Raw genomic sequence first — 20,475 nt, 5'->3', positions numbered from 1 at the left:
TAGCTATGAATTCTGAAGGCAAAGTACATTGACACTCGTCTATTTGACTGGGAGATCTAGATGCATCACACGGCGCTACGATTTATGTAGCCCTTTGCCCAACAGCTCCTCGCCGACCTCCTTGACCAGCTTCTCGTTGGGGAAGGCCTTCTGCTTGGCCAGGATCGTATCCTTGGCGTCCAGCGCCCGGAGCAGGTCCGCGAGCTCGCCGTCGAGGTCCGTGCCGAAGACGAGGTGGCCCAGCGACAGGAGCATGCCGTGCAGGGCCTCGGCCGACTCGCCCTCCTGCGCGACGGCCTCGACCAGCGAGGCCGCGAGCTCCACCTCCTCGTCGGGGGAGAAGCGCGCGTCGTCGTCCCCGTCCTTGCGCCGCCGGCGGTTCGCGAGCGCGAGGTTGAACAGCAGCGACGAGGCCGCCACGCGCGTGTTGGTGTGGTCGTCGTCGAGGAAGCTCGACGAGACGAGCGCCGCGACCTGCTTCCGCACGGCGGCGTCGCCGAGCACGACGCCGGGGAACAGCGGCGTGGAGAACATGTTGCACAGCGTGTGGAGCGTCACGAGACGCATCGAGTACGGGCAGGCCGCGCCCTTGTTGTTGACGTACCTGACGATGGCATCGATGGTCTGGAAGTCGCGCTCCTCGGCGTAGTAGGCGCTCACGCGCGGGTCCGTCAGCGCCGCGCGGAACAGGTCGATGGCGGTGAAGACTACGTCGGGCGCGAGCTTGTCGAGGGCGCCGCGGACGCACTGTCCCAGCGTCAAAAGGCCCGGCATGCGCAGGTCGGCGGGCTGCTTCTTGTCGCGGAGCTCGAGGAAGCTCGTGACGGCCTGAATGTCCGGCTTGAGGCTGAACTCGCCCATCTTGACGTGCAGCTTGTCGAGGGGCGGCGTCTTGCGGTACAGGACGGGCGGTGCGTTGAGGGAAAAGTTGGGGAGCTGCAGTCTGTCGTGGGCGTGCAGCTGGGCGCCCATCTGCATGAGCAGCTGCGCGTGGCTCTGGAGGGCGTGCTGGTCGGCGCCGGTCCAGCGCTGGAACTGCTCGCCGCGGAAGAAGCTGACAAAGGTGGGCGTGGCGGTGATGGTGTACTTGGCGGCGATCTCGTGCGCCAGGGAGACGTCAACCTTGATAAAGGCAATATTGTGGCCGTAGTGCTCGGCCAGCTGGTCGTAGAAGGGGTACAGCGCCTTGCAGGGCGGGCAGGTGGGCGAGGTGAAGAAGACGACCGAGGCTGCCTTTGAGGACTGAGCCAGCAGCCGATGGTAGTCCTCGATCCGGATGGCGTTGTGGACTTGGTTGAGGCGCTTGGGCTTTGCCGCGCTCGCTGCCGCCTCGCCCAAGCCGAGGATGCCATTTTGCCGGGCGTTCATGCCCTGTGTAAGCCAGGGCAGCATCGTGCGGCCCATGGGCGAGTCCAGCACAGCCTGCGGCATGCTGGTGATGTGTTCCGGGATGCCTTTGCCAAGGAGGAAATTGGAAAATGAGTCTGTGAAGTTGTTACAGTTGTGGGTGAATAGATCGTATGCCTGGAAGAAGAGATTAACATCACACGTACTTTGCTTCCTCAAGACAGCCTTTTACCTCTCGAGTAAAGATTGACTTTACAGAACTAATATAATCACGTATCACATCCATAGGGAGCAACGTCGTCCCCAGTCGCAGCCGCTGCATTGGCCGGCCGAGGTGGGATGAGCCCGGGACGATTTCCAGGATGCCGCCATCGTAGACAAACTCGACCCCGCGCAGCTCTATTGACGTGTGGTAAACGGCATCAAGCTGGAACCCCAGGATGCCGAGGGATAAGTCCTTTGCCAAGCCTCTAGACAAGTCATACACCAGCAGGTGGACATCCATGCCAACCGGGCCGTCCATGTGTCTTGTGTGGTAGCCCTAGCTAATGCTGTAGCCAATGCTGTAGCCAGTGCGGTAGCCAATGCGGGGAGGTTGGCGCTGGTAGAAATTGGTTGTGGCTTTTCGAGAACGGGAGGAATGAGTAGCAAAGACGAGGCCCAAGTTGCGACGCCGGCTGCAGAATGGGCAAATACCAGGGCGTTCTACTGCTAATATAGCGTCTTTTTTTTTTCGGCCAAGGCAGCAGGCGGACTGCGTTGGCTCGGGAAGCTTTGTCGTCACATTCTCCGTTGGATGCAGATAGCGTTGACGGTTGGAGGAGTGGCGAGTGCCCGCGCCGCATGTGGCGCAAGCAGGCAAGCAACTTATACGTAGACGGGGGCCATTATCATGCATGACACCGAGGGATGTGACTGGTGTTTGAGAGGACATTTTTTTCCCGATAGCTTTTTTTCCCTGAAGTGGATAACTAATCCAACTTCATTATTCAAGAGCTGAAGCAATCTGACTTTCGCCAGATGAGCTCGCATACGATGATGAGAGGTGGGTGGCTTGACGTAAGTAAAAGGAATGAACAACGCAATCATCCGAATGGAGTTATCTTCTTCCTTCTTTATTCGTTGTTGCTTTGATTGCTTCAGTTTAATCCGGTTTTATCTATTATAAAAATATATTCATAAACGCCAACATTTCTTGAATCAATCTCGAACACTGAGTGACATGCACAAAACGGTGACAACGTCGAGGTGCGCCTTTGACCCACAACGATAGCGACGGGGGCTGCCCCCCCTTATCGAGGGCGGATCTTCCCCTGAATTTTTCTGTTCGGGGAGTTTCTAGTAGCCAGTGTGTACAAATTTTGATGCACACGGTACATTTGCGCCGAAAATCCCGGACCGTTCTGGCGCAGAATAAGCTTACGCACTGTGCAGATACTTTTGGCTTCCTAATTGCAACGGGCCAAATTCCATCGTCCTCGTTCCCACGTCGTGACTTGTACTCCCGTACTTCTCTGTTCCTACTTCATACGCTCCTTACTCGCTCGTGTTGCTTTCTTCTTCTAACCCCCTTCTTGTTTGCCCTGTTTGCGCCTCGCTTGTGTGAGCGCGCGCCTCGTTGAACAAGATAACTTCTCGTCGCAGGAGTCGAGGTGCCAAAAGCCTGATGCCGGGCATCTTGACACCACCAGAGCCCACATCCCAACGTTCCCACGACCCCCACGAGAAGCCCGGTCGCTACCAGCCCAAGTTTAGAAAGCAAGGATTCTTCGCCAACATGAAGGAATCGTGGGCATCTCAGTCGCAAAAGACGCGGTACTTCAAGACGACCGCCATTGTCTTTGCCATCATCTGCCTGTTCTACTGGCTGTCGCCCTCTGGTGTCCCGGTGCAGCCTTCGGGTCCGTTTCGCCCCTCGACGAGCATCATTTAGCAACACTGACCAGACGAAACAGTCACAAAAAGTCCCAATCCCGAACCCGTCGGTCTTACCACGGGCGTTAATACACCCCCGGCGGAGAGGCCAGTCGAGAAGCCCGTCGTCAACACCCCGGCCCAAGACTCGACCAAGGAACCCTCCAAGGAATCCTCCAAGCCCGCTGTTGGGTCCGACCCTGCCTTGGGCGGCGATGCTATCAAGGCGCCCGCTACTGGCAGTGACAGCGCCGATACTCACGACTCCAGCGACCCCGCCTACTCGACCAAGAAGTGCACCAAGGCGTACAAGGACAAGCCCATCGTGCAGTATGTCCTCATGATTGATGCTGGCAGCACCGGTTCCCGCATCCACGTATACAAGTTCAACAACTGCGGTTCCATGCCTGAGCTAGAGAACGAGGAATTTAAGATGACCGAGAAGGGCGTTGGCGGCCTCAGTGCGTATAAGGACGATCCTGTCGCCGCTGCCAAGAGCCTGGACCCCCTCATGAAGGTTGCCATGGAGAATGTACCTGAGAAGCTCAAGGGCTGCACCCCCGTCGCTGTCAAGGCTACCGCCGGTCTCCGCCTCATTGGCGCCGAAAAGGCCGACGCGATCCTGAAGCAGGTCCGCACTCACCTCGAGACTGACTATCCCTTCCCCGTCGTTTCTGCCGAGAAGAATGGTGTTGCGCTCATGGACGGTTCCGACGAGGGCGTGTACGCTTGGATCACCACCAACTATCTCCTAGGCAAGATTGGCACTGAGGAGAAGGGTGAGACTGCGGCCATTTTCGATCTCGGTGGCGGCTCTACCCAGATTGTCTTTGAGCCCCTCTACAAGAGCGTTGGTGGCGCGGCTCCCGAGAAACTTGCCGAAGGCGAGCACAAGTACGAGCTCAACTATGGCGGCCACAAGTTTGATTTGTACCAGCACTCGCACCTGAAATTCGGTCTCATGGCGGCGCGCGAGCGTATCCACCAGGGCCTGATCGATGAGCTCGTCAAGAGCAAGGGTTCCGACAAGTCCTGGCTGTCCGAGACCATCACCCACCCCTGCATCCTCCCCGGTTTCGAGCGCCAGGTTAATGTGACGCTTGGTGAAGACAAGAAGCACGAGGTCACCTTCAAGGGCCCTAGCGAGCCCTCGTCGGCGCAGTGCCGCAGCCTCGCCGAAAAGCTGCTGAACAAGGACGCCGCCTGCAAAATGGGACCTTGCTCGTTCAACGGCGTGCACCAGCCGGCACTGGCCAAGACGTTTGCCAAGCAGGATATTCTCATCTTCTCCTTCTTCTACGACCGCATGCAACCCCTGGGCATGCCCGAAAAGTTTACGCTCCGCGAGATGCACGACTTGACGCATGCCGTCTGCCAGGGCAAGAAGGGCTGGAGCGCGTTCGAGAGTATCCCCACGGCCATGGAGGAGCTCAACGATCGCCCTGAGTACTGCCTGGACCTCAACTTCATGCTGGCTCTGCTCCACACCGGCTACGACATGCCCATCGACCGCGAGGTCAAAATTGCCAAGAAGATTGGCGGCAACGAGCTCGGCTGGTGCCTGGGCGCCAGCCTGCCCCTGCTCGAGGCCAACTCGGGCTGGAAGTGCCAGGTCAAGAAGATTGCATAAACTTGATACAACTAACCTGTACGGGGAGTTTTTTTGTTATTGATTTCGCAAGGGCTACATCACTCGGCGTTTGTTTGAAGCTGGGGAAAATAGGCAGAGTTGAGAGAAAAGTAGGATGGAAGAGAACAGACATATGACGCCGCTACGACAACTCGGATGGAGGGAGTGGGGGGAGTATCGGTGGCCACAGGGAATGGCTCCAGGGAAATAATGGGGGTGGAATTGCATTCGCATTTGCTGCTACACTACGGTAGACCTAATAATCACAACCTTGCAGCCCATAAATAACGCGGCTGCACACATCATGTCTCGTATTTATTGATGCTTGTGCGTTTTTTGTGATTTATACAGGCGCCGTCACCATGGTCATGACGTCGTCGAGCACCTCCTCGGGGCCGACATGCTGGAGCAGAGCCTCGACGGCCTCGAGCCTGCTCCCCCACTGCATGCTCCTCTCCCTGCGGGGGTCCGTGATGCGGATGCGGTGCAGGTAGACCTTGCGGGCGGCGAGGCCGACGAGGGCCGGGGTGACAAAGTCGAGGCGGTGCAGCGGCGCGAGGTTGCGCATGAGCTGGCCAAAGTGCTTGGTGGCGGCGGGCGTGATGCCCTGGTCGACGGCGCGGTGCATGCGCAGGAACGAGACGACGTTCATCTGGTACCGGACGACGTCAATGTCGACCCGCACCTTTTGGCCCTTTTCACGGAGGCAGACAATGTCCTGCCAACAGTCCTTCTCGTCAGCAACTTGGAAGTCATGTTGGGGGGGAGGAGTCTCATCTTACGTCTTTGGAGATCAGTGCGGGTGCCGTCGGGTGGCGCTCCGCACGCACTCTCTTGACAATGCTTCCCGTCGACGCAGCGTCAGCGTCCTGGTCGCCGTCGCCGTCCTCGTTGTCATCGTCGTCGTTGTCCGGATACTCAGAGGCGCCCTGCTGCTCCTCGACGTTGACGAAGCCGTGCTCCGGGTCGTGCCAGTGCGCGATGGACAGGAAGTCGTTGAGGTGCGGCGTGACGCGCGCGCAGCCGCCGCTCGGGGCCGCGAGCACGGGGACGAAGACGAACTGCTTGGGGGCGACCTGCACGGTGGTGCGGGTGAAGATGCGGCGGGTGCGCAGCAGCTCGAGCGCCTGGATCTGGACGGCGTGCGGCGCGCGGTCGAGGTTGCGGGCAACGACAAAGTTGGCAATCTGCGGGCTGCTGCTGCTGCTGCTGCTGTTGGCGGCGCTGCCGCCGGGTGTGGTCGCGCCGTTCAGGCCGGTACGCCGAGTTTGTGTCGTGCCGGGCTTCTGCTGCTGACTGTGGTGGTGGCTGCGAGAGGAGGAGAAGTAGGATCCCGTCGCGTTGGCGCCGCCATGGTGGCCGCTGCTGGTGTTGGGGGCCGGCGGTGAGGTCAAGAGCAGGGACGAGGCAAAGTCCTCGAGGGTGGTGGACGGGGAGCAGTCAACGACGGCCCACTCGAGGCCGAATGTTTTTGTGGCAATCTGGTTTGACAATGTCAGTTTTCTGACGTTTCCTTTGCACGTGTAAAGAAATGCATGGATGTGTTATTCGGACGTAGTTGTAGATATTGCTGTTGGGGGTCGAGCGATGGGTATCGTACCAGTTGAAGCTCCAGCACCAATTCGTCAAGGGCGCTGGCCGGCGTGCTAATCAGACAGTGCTCGCGGCTGATGAGGCATAACAGCACAGCGAGCTCAAGGTCGCTCAGGTCATGAACTTTGTCAATGAGGCCATTGTCTGCCATGGCCAGCGCAGCGTGGGAGACGCCTGGGACGAGTCCATAGAGATGGGGATGCCACGAGATGAAGCTACAGGGAGCCAAGCCAACAAGCCTGAAGCTTGGAGCCCGCTGTAAGCCAGCGGCGCAGCTCTCTGTGGCTTGTGAGGTAACCCACTGTAACAGGCCCCTATCAGTATCATGACGGGGTTTCGACACGCAAGGGCGCTCTTTTAGGCCATCACGTGTGGCGTCTTTCAGTGGCTTGTGGGGCAACTTTTAGCGGTGCGTGGTGACGAGACAAGCTGGCCCCCAGTTGACTTGACCTTTGTTGGAGGCCGGCCATATTGTTGGACAGTGGACGGTCGCTGCATCCGGTTCCAGCTCCTGTCTTATATTAGCGCGCGCGCGCTCGCCGCTGCAGCCTGCTGCCCGCACCCACCCGCACCACCGTCATCCTGATAATCTAAACCACGCTGGGTCCCTCCAAGGCTCCAACCAAAGCATTGCCTTCTATCGCAACGTGCAGCTTGCGACACGGTTTTCTCGCAGGTGCAGCGTTGTATACCTCGACCTCCGCAACGAAAAAGACTCTCTTCTCCCGGTGACAGACTACCAAAGGGGCCGAGGAAAGGGAAAGAAAAAAAAAGGACACCACTCACCGACAACGCCCGTCTCGGCTGGGCTCCCTCCAAACGCCATCACGTCATTGACAACACGCACGCGACTCGAAAGCCCGACAGCCGCCCACCATGTCTTCACGCAAGAAGGTGCTTCTCAAGGTGCGAGCCGATGCCAAAGATGGACTCAGCGACAAAGATTGCCCAAGATATTGGGAAGGAGGGAGAAGCTGGCAACAGTGTGCTAACAAAGGCTCGCGTGTTTTAGGTTATCATCCTTGGAGATAGCGGTGTCGGCAAGACCAGCCTGATGAAGCAATATGTACGGACAGCCCCGAAACACTAATGACTGATGGATACGGCGAGAATTAACATGGCCATGTGCCACAGGTCGACAAGGAGTTCAGCGCCAGCTACAAGGCCACCATTGGAGCCGACTTTTCGACAAAAGAGGTTTTGGTGGACGATAGACAAGTCACCATGCAGGTACGACAGGGGGTTCATTTCTTGCTTTGGGCATACTGTGACCGCAGATGGGCTAACGTCTGGTAGCTGTGGGATACTGCCGGCCAAGAACGCTTCCAGTCGCTGGGTGTAGCCTTTTACCGCGGCGCCGACTGCTGCGTCCTCGTCTACGATGTCAACAACGCCAAGAGCTTCGAAGCTCTGGACAGCTGGCGAGATGAGTTCCTGATCCAGGCCTCGCCCCGCGACCCTCCCAACTTTCCATTTGTATGTGGCGAAGCAGGCTGCTGCAAGTATGAGGATAACGAACAAAGCTGACCCGGCAACGTGCAGGTTGTCATCGGCAACAAGATTGATGTCGACGAGAGCAAGCGAGTGGTAAGCAACTCGAGGAACTGCGGGATCCCGGCGTCGTACTTACTGACTTTGGGGGTGGGGGGGTTAGATTTCCAACAAGCGCGCCATGACCTTTTGCCAATCCAAGGGCGACATTCCCTACTTTGAGACGAGTGCCAAGGAGGCCATCAACGTCGACCAGGCTTTTGAGGGTGAGTTGTTGCATTGCACCAGAGACGGTGTGCGAAGATGAAGAAGAAGGAGAAGAAGGAGAAGAAGAAGAGAAATCTGACCAAGTTGACAGTCATTGCTCGCAACGCCCTCGCGCAGGAAGAGTCGGAAGAATTCAGCGGTGACTTTGACGACCCCATCAACATCCACATTGAAAACGACCGCGACGGCTGTGCCTGTTGAGAGGTGGTCCGGGCTGGTGGTGCCTTTTTTTTGCCCTCTAGAAATGGGTTTTTACCTTGCAGCTAATGTGGTGAGTTGGGTCGTGAAATAGACTGTTGGCAAGGTGAGGAGGAGAGCAAGAGGATATTGTGTGCCTGTGTGTAGCGGCGTGCGGAGGAAGAGACGGGTTATACCCCATCCGCCGGGTTTGATTTGTTCGCGCCGTCCTGTTTATTATGTAGCATATTTCGAACTGGGAGTATTGAATTTACCCGCGAAATGATGGACTGCCGATGCTTCGTGGATGGTGTGTGGCGTACAGTGCATGGAGGAGGGAGGGATGGCTACGAGTTGCGAATGGTGGTGCGACTTGTGGCCCGATCCTCTGATGCGAAGCGTAGACTTGGCTGTGAATGATCAGGCCACATACGGACTTGACAAGGGCTTCAAATCGAAACGACTTGGTACCTATCTAGTGACTGACCTTCAGTGCTGCCAGCCTGCATGCCTGCCTACCTACCTAGAGGTAGTAAGGTAGGTAGCTATCCACAACGGCACTGCGTCGTAAGTAAAGCAGTGTAATAAAAAGGGAAAAGAGGTACGGCTTACTCAGTACAATCTACCGAGGGTGACAACTTCTGTAGCCGAGGAGCCAAAGAAAAAGTCCACGGAGCCAAGATTTTTTTTCGTTTTTTTTTTAAAAAAAATTTCCCCACGAATGACAACCGGCATCAAAATCGAATCCGCAAAAAAATACGGCCCATCGGGCTTTTTCTCTTCGGGATTGGAGGCGGGGGGGGGGAGGGCCGAAGCTATCTCCCCCTCCTCCTCCTCTACTGTCTCTCGCCCGCGCACTCCACCCAACACACAACCACATTTTGTTGCTCGTCCGAGGTTTTTTTGGGCGCCGGTTCCGTTCAAAAGAGGCGCGGCCGCCCCCCTCAGCTAATCAGCGCTCTGCAAAGCTTCCCCAGAGCCTCGGCTCCGTCTTAACGATCGGGTCCCCTCCCCTTCCCCGTTCGTCACCCGTCATAAAGTCCGGCCGTCTGCAAAAGCTCACCCTTTATTCTCTCTCACATCACCCCATCTCTTGTACGAAATAACGCTACTCTTCCGGTATCCATCGCTAGGGTAGCCTTTCTCGTCCTTTTTATTTAATTATTCTAAACTAGTTTCTGACATTCTCCCCCGGCCAAAAAAAAAATCCTAGGCTCATCGTCGTTTGCTTAGTTTCGTATTCCAATTCGCCGTTCCCTCTCTCTCTCCCCGCCGCGCCCCAAGATAATCCCCGTTTCCCCCATCTTTTCCATCTGTCCATCTCTTCCCCCCTCCCTCCTCCTCTCTCCTTCTACAAATTTCATATAATCGCAGTCTTCTTTTGTCGTGGTCCTTGTCATTTTTTCTTGTTCTTTTCTCTCGTCTGACACAGTAGACGAGCGAAGAGGGAAAAAAACAGCAAAAAGGTCCCCGTACATACTATCAATACAACTCGAATGCTCGAAAAAGATTCCTTCCTGTCGTCACCGGTTACCAGTCTCATCATGTCGCACAAGATTCCCGCCATTGTACGGCCAGCCAACTCTCCCCCGCAAAGATCTTGCTCCAAAGGTCAATCATGTGAAAATGGACTGACGTAGACGTTTAGGTCTCCCACCTGGTGAGCGACCGGGCCAAGAAGATGATTGACGTTGTCGCCAAGTTTGTCGAGGAAGAGTGCATCCCGTACGTTTCTCAATTTCGCTCTGCGCCCAATTATCCCCTAGCTTTTCATCTTCTTCTTCTCTTCTCTTCCTCTCCTCTCCCCTTCTTTCTCTTCTTCTTCTTCTGCTAACCACTCTCCGCCTCTCCCGCAGTGCCGATGCCGTCCTCGAAGCCCAGATCGGCGAGGGTGACGCCCGCTGGGAAAACCACCCCAGCATCATCGACGAGCTCAAGGAAAAGGCGCAGAAGCTGGGCCTGTGGAACATGTTCCTGCCCAAGGGCCACTACAAGGAGTCGCCGGGCTGGACCAACCTCGAGTACGGCCTCATGGCGGAGTGGCTGGGCCGCTCGCGCAGCGCCTCGGAGGCGTGCAACTGCGCCGCCCCGGACACGGGCAATATGGAGGTGCTGGCCAAGTACGGCAACGAGGCGCAGAAGAAGCAGTGGCTCGTCCCGCTCATGGACGGCCGCATCCGCTCCGCCTTCCTCATGACGGAGCCCGACATTGCCTCGTCCGACGCGACCAACATCCAGCTCGACATGCGCCGCGACGGCGACCACTACGTCCTCAACGGCGCCAAGTGGTGGTCCAGCGGCGCCGGCGACCCCCGCTGCGAGCTCTACATCGTCATGGGCAAGACCGACGCCCGCAACAAGGACGTCTACCGCCAGCAGTCGGTCATCCTCGTGCCCGCCGGCACCCCCGGCGTCAAGATTGAGCGCATGCTCAAGGTCTACGGCTACGACGACGCGCCCCACGGCCACGGCCAAATCACCTTTACCAACGTCCGCGTTCCCGTCAGCAACATGGTCCTCGGCGAGGGCCGCGGTTTTGAGATTATCCAGGGTCGTCTGGGACCGGGTCGCATCCACCACGCCATGCGTTCCATTGGTGCTGTAGGTTTTTTTTCTTCTTTCGTCTTCCAACGCTACGCTAGGCTGCGTACAACATTTTCCATATGATCCGATGCTAACCGAAGCTTTTTATTTACAACACAGTCCGAGGTCGCCCTCGACTGGATGCTCATGCGCGTCAACGACGAGCGCAAGAAGCCCTTTGGCAAGTTCCTGCGCGAGCACGGCGTGATCCTGGAGTGGATCGCCAAGTCGCGCATCGAGATTGACGCGGCGCGGCTCATCGTGCTCAACGCGGCCGTCAAGATGGACGAGCAGGGGCCCAAGAAGGCGCTGACCGAGATCGCGCAGGCCAAGGTGCTGATCCCGCAGACGGCGCTGACCGTCATCGACCGCGCCGTGCAGTCCTTTGGCGCCGCCGGCATCTCGCAGGACACGCCGCTGGCCAACATGTGGGCGGGCATCCGCACGCTGCGCTTCGCCGACGGGCCCGACGAGGTCCACCTCCAGCAGATGGGCCGCAACGAGAACAAGCGCGGCAAGCAGGCCGCCGACAAGATCAAGTGGCAGCAGGCCAAGTCCAGGGAGCTGCTTCAGCGCTACGGCGTCCAGAAGAGGGAGATTGGCTCGCAGATTAAGCACGCCAAGCTGTAAGCAGGGCAATTGCCGGTGTGTGTGTAAAAAGGAACCCACGAAGATAAACTATGTAACAAGCCATCACAAAATGTTTTCTCTACTACCAAGCCCCCTCCTCCTTAAAGACCGGCCCTACGTGACTGTGGTATACCCAGTAGATAGATGTACAGTGCAAAGTGTTGATACCACCCAGCGATTACTTGTCACACTATGCAGCAGCACGGTGGACACGGGGGATCGGCAAAGAAAGAGCGTGCGTGAAAATCAAAAAAACTAATAACACGATGTAATGCATATAGATTAACACTTGCATGGGGGTGTGCCGCTGCTGAGCTGGCATCACCAGCCAGCGTGGTTGCTCATCATGAGAGCTAGCTGGTGGCAGAGCTGCACAACAGGGTCCGTTGTCGGGTCGGGCCATGTTTTTGTTTGCTGGCCTGTGCATCTTTGCGCCAGCGAACTTTTTAGGGGGGGGTCAGATCTCCATGCAGTGTTGGCCCAGACCAGACCAGACCATAGAACGGACGCACGAGATGGCCGAACCACAACACAGTTTGGCCGCCGCAAGGGACGGACTTGTGTGTTTCTGGGGTGAATTGGAGTTTCTTGTGAGTCACGACTATAACTAGGGTCAGCGATATGTCGGTACAAGGATCTTTTTTTTTTTTTTTGCCTTTCTTTTTAGCATCCAGAGTGTGACATGTAGAGAGTACCTGGCCGTGATATCGATCTACGTCTTATAAGTTGCTTAGCAGCCCTGACTAAATACCTAGGTACTTTCTGACCTATCCAGAGCAAAACATCCAGTCAGGCACTTGGCCTACGCTTTATTAGCCTAGTACGTCACCAAATGACTGCACCTCTCACGGGGAGAGATCCACACGAGGCAAAAACCTCGAGTCGGACCTGCAGTGTTTGGCTGTCGATTTTTTTTTTTTTTTGCGCATGGCACAATCTTCAAGCACATGTGAAAGAGTGCTCGTATCCTGTCAATTTGTTTCTTTTTTTGCGCATCCAGGGTAGAGCTGGCCAAGTGAAAACCTGTCGCCTGTAAGAAGCCATCTCAGCCACTGACCAAAAAGGCCGGCCACCAGCCACGAAACCCGAGTCCCCACAAGCCGCCACAAAAAAAATAAAAAAAGGGTCTCCACTCTGCCAGCATTCCCGGTCAGGTACCCGTTACCGCCGTTGCCCGGTCGACGGTGACACGAGTTTACTTTTTTTTCCTTTTCCTTTTGGGTGCATGATGCACTGTGAAATGCGACCGCATTGTACAGACTACACAAGATTGCTGGCTGAAAAGCAACATACAAAAAAAAGTATCTCGTAAACCTTGACTCTCAACTACCGAGTAATCTAGTAAATCCCGTATTGATTGTTTTTTTGGGCTATATTCTAGCCACCATAGATATATGTATGCAGACCTGGATATAAAAACAACAAGCCCCTCCCCCAGTTCTCACGCTTATACCTTGGACCATTGACAAGAAAACATTCCTCACACGCTTTTTACACACAAAAGGAAAAGTAGAACAAGAAGAACATTCTGTTGAATTGGTATTGTAATACAACAAAAAAAAAACAAGTGTTTCACGCCGGAGCGCAAGGGCGAAAAAAAAAAGGGACCGGACCGCCTCTCCACACAACAGAACAAGGCTGCCCGCATACCTTGAACCACCACCACCACCACCTACCTGGCTTGCCGTGCTTATTACCTACCTATCGCTCTTGGGGAGTTTTTTCCATCTCTCTTTTCTCACCTCTCTTCAACAACCATTACTACTGCGCAACATTTCGTCCAACAACAACAACAACGATACAAAAAGTGCTTCTTCTACTCTTCCTTCTTCTTCTTCAAACATCGCAAATCTACTCGCCATGTCTTCCCACGTTCTCGGCGAAAAGGACGTCAACGCCGCCATGGAGCAGTCTCAGCAGACCTCCAGCAACACCCAGCAGTCCAAGGATGTCAAGAGCATGGACTACCACCGCCAGGTCTTTCAGAGCAAAATGGCCCAGGAACCGTACGTCTCCCGAACAGCAAAAGCAGCCGCGTCTGCGTCCGCGTCTGCGTCTTGCAGCAAATTGCCCCCCACGACCGTCGTCATCGACGCCGCCGCCGCGTCTCCTCGTCCACCTTTTCGTCCCGCAGCCGTCCTTGCCGCCAGAAACACTACCAGTTCTTCAGATGCCTCGTCTTGTTCTTTCTTGTCTTCTTGTCCTTCCCCCGTCCCCTCGTTGATTTCCCAAACCTCGTCTTCTTCTTCGTCCACCTCTTCTTCTCCTACGCCGTCGATTACCGTCCTACATCGGTGTCCCACTAACAAGATCCTGGCCGTCGCTAGTACCAAGCAATACGTCTCGCCCTCGGACAACATCATGAGCCCGTGCTCGGCCAAGATTAACGCCCTCCGCAACAAGCACGTCAGCAAGTAAGCAACAACTTCCTTGTCGGGGGAGGAGGAGGAGGAGGACAGAGATTGCCCTGAAATCCTCCGAGTTTATCAAAAGTACTAACCGTCGTCTGCTTCACAGGGCCAAGCCAAAATCGCTCTTTGCTCAGGCTAGTGCTAAGAAACTCAGCGGCGAGAATCTCTTTGGCAGCAAGTCCATCCCCAAGGCTTAATCTGCAAACAAAAAGATGAAGCGAACCACATCCAGGGTACAGACATGACCACCCTGTGTACATATACAATGCGTTTCGTCTTTTCCGGCCTCCATTTTGGGTTTCTACTGGCTCCTTCTTGCCTGTTACGTCTTTGGGTTTGATGTGATGCAGAAACTACATTGCTTTGACTTTTTTTTTGTTTTCTTTTTCCTTTTTTTACAACTGGGTTACCGCCCATACGATATTTATTTGTTCTGGTGACCGCAGAAGTGGTCACCTTGGCAGGTGGCGGTCCCTTGGATGCGATTCTAGACTTGGGCGTTCATGATGCTTCTTCTCCGTTTCCTTGACGCGATGTGCGGGGTGCTTTGGAAAGTAATGAATTGGTGCAAAACGGTTCTGGTACGAGGTTCGAATTTGGTCATGACGGGAATCAAGGACTATGTATTTCTCTTTTGTTCGTTGCCTCAGATTGAGAACAATCAATATTACATTTTTACATTTCTCAAAACAACCATTTGCGGTGCATCCAGGAGAGAAAATGACGCCAGTGTGCAATCTGCCTGCCTCTTCACTGTTGGGCACGAGAGACACATGACATGCAAAGTATGTTAATTATCACTCTTCTAAAATTTTTTCTTCATTCACGTTATGCTTTCCACGCGCCGACAATGTACACGACGTCCTCGTCGCTCACCATGTGGCCCAAGCCCACGCGCTGGGGGATGTGCCGCGCGCTGGCGCCCCATACGAGCGCGTACTTGAACGTGTCCTTCATGTTGCGGTGGATGCGGTCGCACACGTCCTCGATGGAGCTGTTGCTGCGCACGATGAGGGCCTCGTCAAAGTTGGGCTCGATGCCCTTGCGCTTGGTGTAGACGCGGATGAGGCGCAGCTCCTTCCAGCAGCGGTCGATGACGTCCTGTACGCCCAGGTCGAGCTCGCAGCTCATGACGACCGTGTTGGGCTCGCGCGCCAGCGAGTCGAGGAAGTCGAGCGACACGCTGTCAATCTTGTTGTACACGTACAGGCAGTTGATGTACTTGCGGTGGTCCTTCATGATGACGTCGATGAAGTCGTCCACCGTCGCCTCGTCGTCCCGCACCAGCACCTCGCAGTTGAGAATCTTGTAGTCGCGCAGGATGTTGTACAGCATCTTTTCGTCGAGCTTCTTGGGCGGCGACTGGAACGTGATTTTCATGCCGCCGGCCTTTTTGACCTTGAGGTAGATGTTACTGCAGGACGTCCTCGAGAGTCAGTAAGAATAACAGAAACAAATAATCAAAAATAAATAAAAGGGAGATGAAGGCTAGTCGCTCGTGACAAGGGAGAGAAAAGGAGAGAGACAGAGGCAGAGTGTTGGAATGAGTTTGAAAAGTTTTGGCCCACGCACGGAGGAGATCGGTTGAGCCGGATGCCCACAGCTTCCAGCTCGGCCTCGAGGAGGGCCCGCTGCTCGGCGCGCTTGGTGGCGTCCAGCACCATGAGGATCAGGTCGCTCGTCTTGGCGGCCGAGATGACCTGCCGGCCGCGGCCCTTGCCCTCGGCGGCGCCCTCGATGATGCCGGGCAGGTCCAGCAGCTGGATCTCGGCGCCGCCGTACTCGAGCACGCCGGGGATGGCCGTCAGCGTCGTGAAGGCGTACGAGGCGGCCTCGGACTTGGTCTTTGTGACTTTGGAGAGGAACGTCGACTTGCCGACCGACGGGAAGCCGACGAGCGCGATGCGCGCGTCGCCCGACTTGCTCACGTCGAAGCCCGCGCCGGGCCCGCCGCCGCTGCCGGGGCCGGGCTCCAGCAGCTGCGCGCGGAGCCGCGCGAGTTTGCTGTTTGGGACCTTGTCAGAGCGGTGCGCCAGTCGTTTGTGTGCGAGGGTCCTGCGCGCGTTCATACCCTTTTAATAGTCCCAGGTGGTATTCTGCGCAGTGGGTTTTTTGCGGTTAGTGTCGTAGAGGTGATGATCCCGGGGGGATTGGCGGACCTGTGGCTTTATTTTCTGAGGAAGCGAGTTAGCAGATAGTCTTGTGAGTAAACATGAGCAAGCGTAAATAAGAGGCACAAGATGACCCTCGGCTAGCATGACGACAACGGCTTACTTTGTGTCCTCTTCATCTCCTCCTCAATCCTAAAGCTCCTTGTCAGCCGATATATCTGGCGAGTTGCGGTCGTGTGCCGTGGCATACTCCTTGATCTTATCCGTGATATTGACCATCTTGAGCCCAGTTATTTATCGACGGACTTGCCGTCTGCAATCTCCCTCGTCGACTGGTACCTTGTGATATCAAAAAGTTGGCTGGAGTCGAGGCTCGAGGCGCAAGGTGGGGGATGTGGGCAGAATACTTTGGCGGGGTGCACTTGGTAGACGGATGCTTCACCGCCTTCCGCTTTTGCACGCCGTCGTGTGCAGCATTCAGTTTCAGGCTGTACTGTCATGGTTAAGTCGATAGAATAGATTGAGAAAAAAAGAAAGGAATTTACTGAAAGACGTTTCTGGAATGCATTGACTTGGTCGATCCGAGCTCATCAACTGCCGTCCTCCGTCACAGCCTGCGATCAGCGCTGTTTCGCCGATGCTTCAGCGGTCACGCCAGCTAAACTTCCTGCATCACAGGCGCCACATCCACTAATAAAGCTTGTCTTCAGCGCCCCCGCTAACGCTCTAAATCTGCCTTACAGCGCCCCACTGCGGTCTCGGGGTTGGTTGCAAGCCAGTTGATTCCGGCAGCCTTCCATCACGTACTTTTCCTGAACAGGGCTCACGCCTGAGTCACAGAATTTTTCCAAAGCATTATCGTGTCTGGGTAGCCATGGCAGGCCCGGAAGACTGACAGAGGCCATCAGAACAACAGTGGCTTTCAGGCTCCGTTTACACAGTCTCTGATATTCTCGCCTCGTCGTCGTGTAATTGCCGGAACCCGCCTGCCAAGGAAAACGCAGATCTGAGATATCGATCCTGCTGCTCCGAACGTTGTGTTGATGGCATTGGGAAGAAATGGTACTGCCCATAATTTCAGGCGTGATATCAAGCAGCGACTCGGCGGTCCCATCACCCCGGACGGCCAGCTCTAGCACGGACAGCCAGACTGTGGCAAGGAAAGCTCAGGAGAGGCCCCGTCACCGCAAGACGCGCACAGGATGCTTCAATTGCAAGCGAAGGCGCATCAAAGTGAGTTGCAGAGCTTTTACAGCTTGGACATTAATATGAACGATTCTGCAGTGTAAAGAGGAGCGGCCAGCATGCCGTAACTGCGTCAAGTCTGGATACACATGCGAGTATCCGCCCCAAGCTCGCCTGTACATGTCGGTAAGTCAGCCTCTTGTAATGCACTGTGGAATACGGCTAAAATTGATAGCCCGACCAAGTTCCAAGATTCACCATGTTGGACATGCACTTCTTTCAACACTTCCTCCTGCAGTGCCGCCCAGTGTACCCTCTCGGCAATCAGCAAGTCTGGAAGCACGATGTACTCTGCCTCTCTCACCATGTGAGCATGCTCCATTTCTCCAGCATTGTCTTTCTGATTTAGACTTACAGTAAATGCGTAGCACAACTTTCTTCTCTACGCCATTCTTGGCTTTGCTGCCGCTGACCTGGAGGCGAATGGGGGTACGAATTCGACGCTTTCCGTGCCTGCCATGACGTATCGCTTCAAGGCCATCCAGCTGTTTCGAAAAGCCATCACGTCCTTTCAAGAGCCCGAAAAATCTGCAAAAGCCGCGCCACCAACGGAGACCAAAAATCCGAGGCCGAGGAAGTCTGCCAAGATTGCAGGCGAGGCCAAGCCCCAGACCGATTCGCAGCACTACGGACAGTCCATCATGTCCCTTGAACAAGGAAGCGCGCTGGTGGCATCTTGCTATCTGCTCATGGGCCAATCGCAGTACCTGGGCGACGGCATACAGGATTTCATGACACTGACAAGGGGGTCCGCGTCGCTGCGGGCGGAGATGATCCGACTCGGGTTCCCGCCCCTGTTTCAAAACCTCGAGCCCAAAGACTCCGTCGAAACGATGCGCCAGTACCTGCAAGGAGTACCGCCCCTGGATAAGCCGTGGATAGATGCGGGGGAGACGTCGCTGGAGATGCTCAAAGTCATCTGCGCTGACCGCCTGCAGCTGGCATACCTTGCCAACCTGGAAAACATCCTCCTGTACTCCAAGACGGACACCTTCAAGGTATACACTAGCGTCATGGGCCACTTCCTCTGGTGGTCGAGCCTGCCGTTTGACGAGTTTCAGCGCATCATCGACATGACCGACCAGGTCAATGTACTGCTCGCCACGCACTGGGTCGCCTTGATGATGACGATGGCGTTCTTACGCAAGGCCTCGGCCAAAATCAACGACGACTCCAAGAAACCGTCGGACGCACCGGCGGCGCAGGGCTTAAGAGGCGCGAAAGCTCAGGCGAAAGACGACGGCAAGTGTACTGAGCCTTGGTACTACTGGCTCGTGTGCATGAATGGTTGGATCACCGGCGATTACCGCAAGTTTAACGCCTGGCCGCATTGGGTTCAAGATAGGTTAGACGAAGATGCCACGTATTTTTATTCTTAAGACAAAGTCTAGAAAGGCAGAAATACGCCACAGATCTTTACAAACTCTGCTCCGAGGACAACTCTCTTGTATAATTGACCATCTCATTGTCCAACTAGGCTATTCATGATTGGTATTGGCAGACAAATGCATTGCTGACTGACCTTCGCCGCGGGGCCCTCGGCGATGTAGCTGCCAAAACTGCCCTTGATAGACTCTTCCTCTTCGCATCATGATATACATGCAGCTGCTTTCACATTTTGGTTGTTGTTTGTGCTCCTGCCCCGCCCGTGATGCTCTCGGTACTCCTTTGATCCGCTCGAGTTTCCGCCGTGACACGTTTCACCAGTTTAAAGCCCCGGGGCAGCTCGGGGCAATTTGGGCACTTTAAGGGTCCTGGGGGTCAACAGTGGCAATAAGGATACGCCCCTTGAATATCTCTATGCAGACCGCGAAAAATGAAACAACAAATTGTGAGGACTGCGCTGGACTCTCTGCACTGAATACAGGACTCCGACAAGAAATGGCCGCAGTCATGCTTCAGCTCATTAAAAGAAAAGAAAAATAAGGAAGAATCGTACACATGTTCGTTCGTTTGTACAGTGTGCTGTTAAAAGCTCGGCTACCTTGCTTAGAAAAGACTTTGGAAAGGATAGATTTTGATGAGAAGGTGGATGAATGGAGTCATGTACGCAAAGCCCAATACACATTAGCAATTCAAGGCGTTGAAAGAAGGTGTAATCAATACTTGGACCCAATCTGACGGTTATGAGACACGGTCAGTGAATAGTAGTGCCTGTTTTGCCGTAATCCGTGTTGCCCACGAAGCTCTATGTGGCTGCTCACTGTCATAGTGCGATCGTGATCTAGTCGTCTTAGCTCTCTTTTCTCTCAGACTTGTACACGTACCACACACCCACTACTCGCGCAGATAGTTATGTGTAGCACGTGTATTACGTGTGTTACTGTCTGCACATCCGTTTTCTAATTCGCCCTCCCACGCCATCACGTAGGGTGGCTAGCCTAAACAGTAACCACCCCTTATCACGACTTTAGCCTACACCTCTCTTAGCTATATACTTCTACGCCCTTCTACCCCCTTTACTATATAGCTAATAGAATAAATACTATAGTATGCCTTTATATAGCTCAATATAATACGTAGAATACTATAACTCTCGCTTAGAACTTATAATAAAACTAACTCCACTAATAGCTAACATAATTAAAGTATAAAGCCTAGCTGGAGAGAGTAGTATATTAGTTAGTACATATTAAGGTATATAGGGCAATAAGTAGTATTAGAAGGTTATAGGTAAAGAGGCTTAGAAGGACTTAGGGAATTTATAGTTAAATACTTTTAAAAAAGAAAAGAGATTAAATTATATTATATATAATAAGAATTTTTTCTTATTTCTATATAATTAAGATAAGGACTTTACTTAGCTTTATAAATGAGAATGTTTTTATCTTTTATTGTCTATAATCTTTACTTTAGAAGGTTAAAAACACTATTAGTTCCTAGCTTTATAGCTAGTTAAATAAGCTATATATACTTTTATAAATCTAAATAGAGGGTACCTTATACTGTTTAGCTTACTTAAAAAAATAAGAGTTTTCAATAGAGGGTACCTAATACTCGGTTTAGAATAATAGATAGCTGGACTATTTGTCTTAGTAGGGCAGACTTAAGTTACTACTTTGATTCTGTCGCGTTA

At 54.3% G+C, this 20,475-nt stretch overlaps 8 protein-coding genes across 8 annotated transcripts; 5 read left to right on the top strand and 3 right to left on the bottom strand.

The window, feature by feature from the left end:
• Nucleotides 1-75: 75 nt before the first annotated feature.
• On the bottom strand, nt 76-1,870 carry V2A60_008099 (PUL domain-containing protein; the record flags this gene model as incomplete). Its single annotated transcript, XM_083259375.1, has 2 exons — nt 76-1,524; nt 1,580-1,870. The coding sequence occupies 2 exons, from the start codon at nt 1,868-1,870 to the stop codon at nt 76-78; spliced, it is 1,740 nt and encodes a 579-aa protein (XP_083115501.1).
• A 1,143-nt stretch (nt 1,871-3,013) lies between these two features.
• On the top strand, nt 3,014-4,891 carry V2A60_008098 (guanosine diphosphatase; the record flags this gene model as incomplete). Its single annotated transcript, XM_083259374.1, has 2 exons — nt 3,014-3,248; nt 3,303-4,891. 2 exons carry the CDS (start codon nt 3,014-3,016, stop codon nt 4,889-4,891), a joined length of 1,824 nt encoding a protein of 607 aa, XP_083115500.1.
• A 343-nt stretch (nt 4,892-5,234) lies between these two features.
• On the bottom strand, nt 5,235-6,635 carry V2A60_008097 (uncharacterized protein; the record flags this gene model as incomplete). Its single annotated transcript, XM_083259373.1, has 3 exons — nt 5,235-5,609; nt 5,674-6,372; nt 6,492-6,635. The coding sequence occupies 3 exons, from the start codon at nt 6,633-6,635 to the stop codon at nt 5,235-5,237; spliced, it is 1,218 nt and encodes a 405-aa protein (XP_083115499.1).
• A 725-nt stretch (nt 6,636-7,360) lies between these two features.
• On the top strand, nt 7,361-8,443 carry V2A60_008096 (Rab family GTPase YPT7; the record flags this gene model as incomplete). The annotated part of the gene is made up of 7 exons (XM_083259372.1): nt 7,361-7,390; nt 7,497-7,550; nt 7,619-7,714; nt 7,781-7,960; nt 8,027-8,071; nt 8,139-8,241; nt 8,334-8,443. The coding sequence occupies 7 exons, from the start codon at nt 7,361-7,363 to the stop codon at nt 8,441-8,443; spliced, it is 618 nt and encodes a 205-aa protein (XP_083115498.1).
• Nucleotides 8,444-9,963: 1,520 nt separating this feature from the next.
• V2A60_008095 (acyl-CoA dehydrogenase/oxidase) lies at nt 9,964-11,632 on the top strand (the record flags this gene model as incomplete). The annotated part of the gene is made up of 4 exons (XM_083259371.1): nt 9,964-9,987; nt 10,068-10,144; nt 10,276-11,020; nt 11,123-11,632. The coding sequence occupies 4 exons, from the start codon at nt 9,964-9,966 to the stop codon at nt 11,630-11,632; spliced, it is 1,356 nt and encodes a 451-aa protein (XP_083115497.1).
• Nucleotides 11,633-13,492: 1,860 nt separating this feature from the next.
• V2A60_008094 (Spo12 family protein) lies at nt 13,493-14,240 on the top strand (the record flags this gene model as incomplete). Its single annotated transcript, XM_083259370.1, has 3 exons — nt 13,493-13,638; nt 13,960-14,046; nt 14,150-14,240. The coding sequence occupies 3 exons, from the start codon at nt 13,493-13,495 to the stop codon at nt 14,238-14,240; spliced, it is 324 nt and encodes a 107-aa protein (XP_083115496.1).
• Nucleotides 14,241-14,871: 631 nt separating this feature from the next.
• Nucleotides 14,872-16,433, bottom strand: V2A60_008093 (P-loop containing nucleoside triphosphate hydrolase protein; the record flags this gene model as incomplete). The annotated part of the gene is made up of 6 exons (XM_083259369.1): nt 14,872-15,457; nt 15,616-16,047; nt 16,115-16,139; nt 16,203-16,217; nt 16,318-16,346; nt 16,405-16,433. 6 exons carry the CDS (start codon nt 16,431-16,433, stop codon nt 14,872-14,874), a joined length of 1,116 nt encoding a protein of 371 aa, XP_083115495.1.
• A 1,165-nt stretch (nt 16,434-17,598) lies between these two features.
• On the top strand, nt 17,599-18,778 carry V2A60_008092 (uncharacterized protein; the record flags this gene model as incomplete). The annotated part of the gene is made up of 2 exons (XM_083259368.1): nt 17,599-17,706; nt 17,768-18,778. 2 exons carry the CDS (start codon nt 17,599-17,601, stop codon nt 18,776-18,778), a joined length of 1,119 nt encoding a protein of 372 aa, XP_083115494.1.
• Between the last annotated feature and the right edge of the window lie 1,697 nt (nt 18,779-20,475).

Source organism: Cordyceps javanica, chromosome 5 (genome assembly GCF_051103115.1).
Source record: "Cordyceps javanica chromosome 5, complete sequence".
Taxonomy (NCBI): domain Eukaryota; kingdom Fungi; phylum Ascomycota; class Sordariomycetes; order Hypocreales; family Cordycipitaceae; genus Cordyceps; species Cordyceps javanica.
This window is presented reverse-complemented; position numbering and strand designations above follow the sequence as displayed.